The sequence below is a fragment of the Bidens hawaiensis genome, unplaced genomic scaffold (assembly GCF_021521415.1).
Source record: "Bidens hawaiensis isolate Kalapana, Puna unplaced genomic scaffold, B.hawaiensis_p1.1 tig00049083_1, whole genome shotgun sequence".
Taxonomy (NCBI): Eukaryota; Viridiplantae; Streptophyta; class Magnoliopsida; order Asterales; family Asteraceae; genus Bidens; species Bidens hawaiensis.
In genome coordinates, this window is record NW_027506107.1 from 106,752 (window position 1) to 115,908 (window position 9,157).

A 9,157-nucleotide genomic window follows, 5' to 3' on the forward strand; every position below is an offset into this window, starting at 1 on the left:
CTTAGAACTGGTCCGGTCACAAACCGTGTCACAATCTTTCAGGCTATAAAAACACAAAATAATAAAACATAAAAAGGACATCCAACCCAAACTACATATAAGATGTCTCAAAATAATACATAAATAGCAGTATAGCACAGGCACAACACACGTCCAGCGTAACGACGTACATACGTGATACGATAAGACTTAAATAGAGGTGTCTATCAAAACATTTAATCAAACCACAAGATCAAATCCATCCAAACATAGTGTGGAATCCTTAAATTAAAAGTACATACTCTTATCCATTAAACAAACGACCAGTTGATGAACATAAAGCAAATACAGTGCGGGTTTTCTTCATCGTTCAGTACTTTCCATGCCACTGCTCTCTCATAGGAAACGGGACGACCCATGCTAGATTGGCACACTCCTCCTTGAAGACACGCGAAACCCTACAACCAAATGATAAAGGAGGAAAAGGTTAAAGAGGAAACTAGTGAAACGGGTTAAAAATCCCCCGAAACATATTTTTAATGCATATAGAATAATGAATCAGTTTACTCAAAGAATTAGATTATTATCTTAGCAATATTTTGTAATTATGTTTCATATAAATTAAAAATACTTTTCAATGTTTACAACTTACTAAATAGTTCAATTAATAAAACTAGACTATTATTGTAGTAAAAATATTTGGTAAAATTATTTAACAAAATTATACTTTAAAATTGGTAAAACTAGACTATCATATTTAGTAAAACTTATTTGATAAAAGATGCATTTCACCTCTTTTAGTTTTAAGCTCAGTCGAATTGGGTTATCTATTATCTCTTAACAGGTAAAGTGGATATAACATAAAATTAAAATTTAAACAGTGTTACGGGTCAATGGGTTGACCCGTGTCAACCATACCAAAATTTTACCATTTTTTATCCATAACCCAACTCTAGTTCTAGGAGTCATCAGAAAATATAAATAACACACGAAAAACGATTGGCAAACCTGTTGCATTATTTGTGCAAATTCTGTGAAAAGATCTTTTCGCCCATGCTCATCGAGAACTTTCTCCAAACTTATGTCTTGAAGTGCAACCAATGTTGTCTCGAGCATATCTAGCCCCGCCTGATTAGCAAATGTGAACACCGGCAATGACTGCACAAAAGTTCATATGAGCATAGGATATAAAAAAATCAGCAGGTTTGTATATAAAGCTTACCTTAAGGGAGCAACACATGATTGCATCTGAGTGGTTCCAAAGTGATTTCAAAACGTTTTCGCTTCCAGATTTAAGCAGCTCCACGCCCAAGTAACAACTAAAGCAATATGCCAATATCGAGAAACGTAATAATGAAATATCAACATGTTACAAAAAACTTAAAAAATTCTACAAGTGTGCAAGGGAAAACAGTTGTTTCCATGATTCTAAACGCAATGGATTTATTGCACCAAAATGTAATGAAAATGAACTTTCATGTCTTGGTTACAGTAAATGAGCCAAGCTGCTCATGAGCTACTCAAGATCGGTTTCATTAAAAGCACAAATCGAGCCGAGCTTAAACAAGCACGGGCCTAAAAATAAGCTTGTTCGATAAACGAGCCCAAGCCTGAGCTTCAATTATCAAGCTCCAACTGGCTCGCAAGCCTAAACAAGCCTAATATTTATATAATTTTTTTTTGACATACCAAATATGTATTTAATTAATTATATGATACCTATTAGTATTTACAAAATTATGATAAAAATAAGTAAAAAACAATATAGATTTAAAACTAAATGCACATTTTAAATAACAAAATAACAAACGAGCCAAGTCCGAACAACACACGAGCTTGAAAAAATACACACGAGCCAAGCTTGAAATTTTAGAAACACTGCTTGAACTTTTGAAAGACTATATGAGCCACCTACTTATATAATGTTCATTTAATATATCATATGTATACTATATAATAACAATTAGTACGCATAAAATTATGACAAATATAGCTCAATAATATATATTATGTTATCGATATAAAGTATAATTAATATATAAATTTATAAAAACTAATTAACAAAAAAACAAACAAGCAAGCTCGAGCTTAAAAAACTACACACTCAGCTCGACTCATTTACATCCCTCCAGGAAAACGTGATTTTTTTACCTGTAGCTACGGGAAATCCATCGAGCCAAAATATGAGCTTCAGGGGTGCCTAATGGTGCATGAAGAGCACCATTAGGGTTCATGTTAGGAGATAAAGCCGACGCAACCCTTTGAACCGAAGATATAATGGACCGCACATATTGACGGGCTATAGCTGCAACCGCTTCTTGCATGTGACTCTCACATGCAAATTCAAATGCAATCGTCATCACAGACCTTGCAGTGCCACTAGTAACATTATGGTTACTTGAAGCTTTTGTCCCGGACCCACCAATTTCAAGAGCAGATGCAAGATCGAGAGTGCGATTGGGACTTGAACCATCCTGTGTTTTTTTAATAAATAAGAAATTAGCGTGGTGACATGGAAGGGTGATTTGGGTTATGTTATATCTCAAACGAGCCAACTTTTATATTTGAAAAATGATGGCCATATGGTCAACATGTCATTTTTGTAATCACATTTGATGTATAAATTACTAAATGCTAACCTTAACTGGATCAAGAGGAATGATACGAAAACCGGAGGGCAAAAGAGGTGCATCGTCAGCAAATGAAGCATCAATGGGAGCAAATATGAGCTCAGCACACATGCCAACAGCATTCTCATCCATTCCATTGCATAGCTATTACCAAATATCGTGATTTCAAGGGCGTTACGGTCAATTATATCATTATTAATTTGAAAGTAGAAGTCACACACAGGGTTCTACTGTTCTACTGCTCCCTTTTTTTAAGCATACTTTACAACTATTTCAAGCGTATTTCAATTGCCACCTGGTGGTACACGTGTCTCTCCCTCATGTCATCTTTCATGCTAATCTCAGTGGCTTTATTTTATCTAATTTTATCATCAATTACATGTGGGTTTATTTGTAGGTTTCGATGTGATTTTGCAACGGTAAGTTCCAACTCAATCTCTGGTCAATTATCTTCACGTCACATTCCTTTGATGCTAATTTGGTTTTTACAGGTTCAATTGCATGTGTTTTGGGCTTTTGATTTGTTCTTCGGTGAGTTTTCTAAGCTTATTTGTTCCCTTTGTTACTTAATTGACTTAATTAGGTTGCAATTTGTTGCCATCTTGCTGCGTTTCCTAGACTTTGTGGTCAACTGGGTTGCAATTTCTTGCACAGGTGTTGCAGTTTGTGTGTTTTTCTGTCCATTTTAGATATAATTTTAGATATAATAGAGACCATTATGAAATTACATTTTTGACCAATAAAACATACCAGATTCATTGTAATGTAGAGTGATGATACTTATGTTTGAAAAAAAAAAAGGAACATGTATAAAAAGTAAGGATGAGATCGGCACGGTACCGGTACTGACGGTCCCGGTCCCGAAAATCGGGAACTCTTGGTACCGGTATAGGTAGCAAAACTCAAGACTTTGGTACACATTCGGTACCAACGATACCAAATCGTATCATTTTGACATTATCGTTTAGTACGTATCAAATCTTGCAATCTGTACCCACCAAAGTTAATCTTTTTTAAGTCAAATCTGCACATGCAGGTTATTGACCTTTGTATAATTGTATTACATAGTTTATTTAATAACTGATTAATACGAAAACTTTAATGAACTAAAACTTTCATGACCTTGATGGAAGATTGTTGAAAATTCATTGCTATTTTTATATTCATTATTATTTATATTTTTATATTTGTATAGAAATATAAGTATAAAACTGTGAAAGAAAACGTACTTGGAGGAGAAACATATCTCTTGGTATTAAGGATTCTTCGGGACTATGCCCCACGCCCTCCATCTTAATAACCTCCAATAACTAAACAACACAAAAAGAATCATAATTAAACAAACACTATAATTTAAAAACCAATCATTAGGTTTTTAATTAGTATAACAATAAAGTATATATAAAATGGAAATGTGGGAAACAATCTTGAATGAACGTATATATCAACTTGCCTCTTCATGCTCAATCATGTGGGCCAGGGGAAGAATCACTTGACCACCAAAACTGCTAATTCGGGCCCCTGCTAGGCTACATGGACCGAGTTTAATAGCAGCAGCCGAGTAAGCATCTATATTATTATCGGCCCATTCTGAACGGTGTTCCCTTAAAAACCGAAGTAGGATAGCCGGTGGAACATTCTAGAAATAAGAGAAAACACACAAAAAAAAAATATCAGTTACCTAATAGCATTATTTTTAAAAAATCACCTTACAAGAGAAACAGGTCAAACGGTCAAAAAGCACACAAGTTTATTTTCAATGCAAAAATGAAAAATCTACAAAATCAGTTAATCAGTCTTTTCAAGAAGTTAGGATATTATCGAAAGGTTTACTATCAACTTTTGCAACCAACCTCATTTTAACCAGCTCTACCCATAAACTGACGATGTCACTATATAACTATCTTAAAAATATTAATAAAATAAATAGTTATTATTTTGAAATGTTACACCGGATGCCACATGACATATACACGTGACATGGTAAATTGTTGCTTCAATCGGTATTAAAAAAAGTAAAAAGTAGTTATTTTCTATATTGGACATAAATTAAAGTCGGTTTCTAAAATAAAGAAAAAATATTTTAAAGTTCGTTTTTGTGTCGGGTAAACCCAATTTGGACCATTTTGTTTCGACCCATACCAAACAAAAATACCCATATTGATCCGAACCCATTTTATCTAACCTGTAAAAGCATTGACGCCTTCGCGCACAAAACAGCATTACTAACTGACGGGTACCCGTTTGCAATAGGTAAATTCAATCCCATAAGCTTCTCAGGTGAAGAGTTAACAAGAATGGTGACATCATCAACGCCATCATTAGCCATTAATGACCACCCCTCGTCATTAAACCCGTTTAGAGCCTCGTTAAATCCCCTGCTTAACCTCTGGCTAAGTGCCCTTAATGCTGCGGGTCTTCGGCCCCAACTGTTTGGGGCACCTGATTGTGAAACTTCAAGTGCAATTTGCCTTAGCTGGCGTAACGCCTGTTAAAGTACATAATATTAATTCCAAAGTATCCAATTCTATTTGAAATCCTAAAAGAGTTATAGTAAATATACATGTGTTTTGTATGTGTGTGTATAAAGAATAACTAAATAGTATAGTACTATAGCATGCATATATAGACATCTTTTTCAGGATTTAAATATAAACACTAAAAAATCTTTGTCGTCGAATTCAAGATTCAAATACAGACAAATTAACTAAATCATCGAAACTTTTCGGTTCCAACATGATATGATTTCTATTATTAGAATTCAAAATTCAAATCAGTTCTAATTTCAGATTTTTCGAGTTGCATTAGATACCGAACACCACAATGAAGCATTACAAAAAAAATGTAATAAACTGTTAATTACCGTCATTGTCGTTTTTTGAGCAAGCATGGTCGATGATTCGTATAATGGGCGCAAGACTTCTGGCACACTCCACGCCTAAATATTAAAACAAGTATTTAAAAATAATAGTGTACAAAAATTGTAGGAAAATAGATGCATCAAATTAGATAAAGAGTAAAATAGGCTTGGGTCAAAATAAGCCAAAACCATTTATATGTTTGACCCATTTCTTTATCAACTGTTTTAAAGTTCTACAAAATTGACACGGTATCAAAGAAAGATATAGCACAAATTGACACATTTAAACAAATATTAAACACAATTTACCTCTAAATTCATATGATCGACAACATGAATAATGGAACCACCTTCACAAGGTCTAATTAAGTAGCCACTAGGCAGCATTTCAGCCCGTACAAAATTTGGAACTTGTGGCATGCTCGGACCATTTTGGGTGTTGGTTAGTGATCTTTCACAAACCTAAACACATAACAAGAAATTAAATAATCACATATATTAATGAAAAAATGAGATAATTTTAAAAAGAATAAAAAAGCGTACCACTAAACTGCCATCTTCTGTAACAGAAGTATAACGTAACAACAACAAGTCACGAGCAGTAGCCAAAGTTGTAGGGGCGTAAAGCTAGAAAGGTAATAATAGAGCGAGTTAGATCAAGAGAACGTAAAAACAGGCAGGTTCCTAAAGCTATAAAAGGTTATTACCTGCATGTATAGGATCTCAATGGTTCCACCATTGGCAGTAGGTAGCACGTTGAGGATATCAACAGCTCGGCAATCACGAAACCACGAGGGGCGATCCTTGAGGATTTCCACAACCTAAGACATCAAAGTCAAAGTCAAAGATTGCCACATATTTGACTCTAGAACCGTAAACCTAGTGAAAGTAGGAGACGATATTACTAACCCGTGTAGGCTCGAGAGCAACCAAACCGCATGCTCGTGCTGCCACTCCAGTACAACCATGAGATATAGCAACGATTCCAATGGAATCCGGACCAGGCTGGAAGTAAACATAGTCAACAAAAAAGTCAAAGTTACATGAGGGCTATAAAAGTCAATTTGAAAATAGTATTGACAAAGAATATTAATTTCACATTGACTTCTGGGTGCCACATCAGCGCCTATTAAGCATATAATGAGATTATGATTACCTTCATTCCGGGCATTTGGACCCACTCAATAGCGGTTCCAGTTGCCTTTGGAAGAAACTCTGCTAAAGTTTCTTCTGCAATGGAAAAAAGTCTGCGTAACATTATAATAAAAAATTTAATAAATGATTATATAATCGATGTCGATTGTTAAACAGTATTAGAGCATGAGTCAATCTTTGACTTACCCTGCAGGACTAGCATCCCGTGGCGGGAGTTGACTTGTCAATCGGTGTTGACCATTGCTCACAGCCGATTCACAGCTAGCATCTTTAGTAGAAAGTGCATTCTGCAATATGAAAAAATAAATATTTAATTGGTTGCATATAAAGGTAGGTATAAGAGACTTTACTTGCATGTTTCTGCAAATCTAATTAAAGTAAGGTGTATAATCACTTTTGAATGTTTTAAATGTTGAGCAATTTTGGAAATTTAAGTAGTTAATAGATAAAGATAGTGGTGTACAATACTCTGCAATCTATTAATCAATCTTGTTGAATCTTGTATCAAAATAATCATTCAAAACTAATAAATTGAACAATAAGTCAGGCTACCGAAGCACTAGAACACAATCACAAGATAATGATAATAATAATAAAAAAAACAATAACAATAGGATAAAAAACTCACATTTTGAGTATGCTGTCGAAAGTAGCCATTTTCATACACAAGGTGTGACACTTGTTTCTGCAATCTGTCATTTTCTTCCATTAAAAGTTTGTTCATGGCTGACAGCTTTCGGTTCACAGCTTGAAGGCGTGAAGATTCTTTCCTCTGTTTTTCTCTACATCTATATATTGAAAATAACCAAAACATTTAAGTTTCAAAAGGCGAACATGTAAACCCGTAACACCTTTTATGGATTACAACAAACATTTAAAAGGGGCGGTATTTTTAAGATTGTGTTACAAAACAATAAAAGAAAAGGTGAACAGATAAAGAATGACATTGATGACACGTAACAGCATAACACCATTTACAGGTTACAACAAACATACCATAGAAAAACAATATTTTTAACATCTTTGTAATTACTTGAAAAGGAAAAGAGACTGAAGTTGAACTAACAAGCAACTATGGCGAACACTAATCAACATTCAAAACCCAGAACTTATATCAAAGATCACAATGAAATTTTTAAGAAATCACAGATAGTATCGACGACGGAACGAACGACGAAACTTTACGACAGCTTTTTCGTGCACATTCACTTGCATCACATACACAAGTATACGATTTTTTTTTGTTCTTTACGAATATGGAATATTGAAAAGGAACAAAGATTGAATAACAAGCCAAAACAAGTAGAAACCTACAACACATCATAAAAAAATACGATTTTTGTATATCTTTTCGGTTACAGGACAAATGAAAAGAAACAAAGATTGAATAACAAGCGACTACGGTCAAAACCAACAACATATATGACAAATCACAACAAGCACGTCACATAAAGAAAGATATTTTTTTATATTGCCGTTAAAAATGATTGATCGAGCAAAAATCACATTAATCAATTTGCAAAAATAAGGTTTTTTTTCCAATCTTTTATAATGTAACAGTGGAAAAAAACTTGAATAACAAGGAATTACAACCAAAACCCTCATCACAGAAAAAATAAGAACAAACATATCACATTAAACTACAATCAATACCCACAACACATCACAAATCACAACAAGCATTTCACTAAAAAAGCTTCTTCTTTTTTTTTACTCTTTTCAATTTGACAGTAATGAAAACAACAAAAGAAAGACGAGAAACGCAATCAAATCGAAACAAACATCTCAAAAAATGAAAGGAGCCAAATATTGAACCAGTAAAAAACCATGAAAAGAATCAATCTACACCTACAACAGGAACATACTTCTCACTAAAAATAACCTACAAGATAGCACATAACGCAAACAATATATGTATAAATTTATCGGTTTCAAATGCGTACCTTCTGTTCTGGAACCAAACTTTAATCTGTTTGGGCTCAATGTTAGATAGAATCCGGCATTCACGAATGAGCTGCTGACGCCGAAGCGAACTCGGTTTCGGGCATTCGTGATAAAGTCTTTCGAGTGCTTCAACCTGTTCAGGTGTGTATCTAACATATTTCCCATTATCCATCATCACCCCTTTACCATCCTTGCAGGACATTGACATCATCACTTACAATCAATCCCCTTTAAAATAACCGAAAAAATCGCAATCTTTTTTATAACTTTTTTCAGTAACACACCTAAATACAGCTGATTAACACTCAACCCACTAATTAAAACACTTACCCACTTAAACTAATACCAAAGATAGCAACTTGAAACCATCTTGTTGGCTGTTTGCAAGATCAAGTACAAGTATATTACACACAGAAACAAATAAAAACACAATCTTAAATTACTAAACTCCCTCAAAACAGCTAATTAACTTAAATCCCACTAATTAAAAACACAATTCCCACTTAAAATAACACTAAAAATACTAACTTTAACTATTTTGTTGGCATGCTTACCAGATCAAGAACAAAGATTTCACCAACCCTTAACT

General features: G+C 34.0%; 1 protein-coding gene across 1 annotated transcript; it reads right to left on the reverse strand.

The window, feature by feature from the left end:
* Positions 1 to 204: 204 nt before the first annotated feature.
* LOC143616728 (homeobox-leucine zipper protein ATHB-15-like) lies at positions 205 to 8,957 on the reverse strand. Its single transcript, XM_077089478.1, has 17 exons — positions 8,568 to 8,957; positions 7,253 to 7,412; positions 6,811 to 6,911; positions 6,626 to 6,716; positions 6,379 to 6,474; positions 6,177 to 6,290; positions 6,013 to 6,096; positions 5,779 to 5,931; positions 5,473 to 5,547; positions 4,795 to 5,097; positions 4,063 to 4,248; positions 3,839 to 3,919; positions 2,619 to 2,753; positions 2,131 to 2,453; positions 1,202 to 1,298; positions 988 to 1,137; positions 205 to 437 (listed from the first exon to the last, which is right to left on the reverse strand). The coding sequence occupies exons 1-17, from the start codon at positions 8,777 to 8,779 to the stop codon at positions 291 to 293; spliced, it is 2,508 nt and encodes an 835-aa protein (XP_076945593.1). The 5' UTR covers positions 8,780 to 8,957; the 3' UTR covers positions 205 to 290.
* Positions 8,958 to 9,157: the final 200 nt, after the last annotated feature.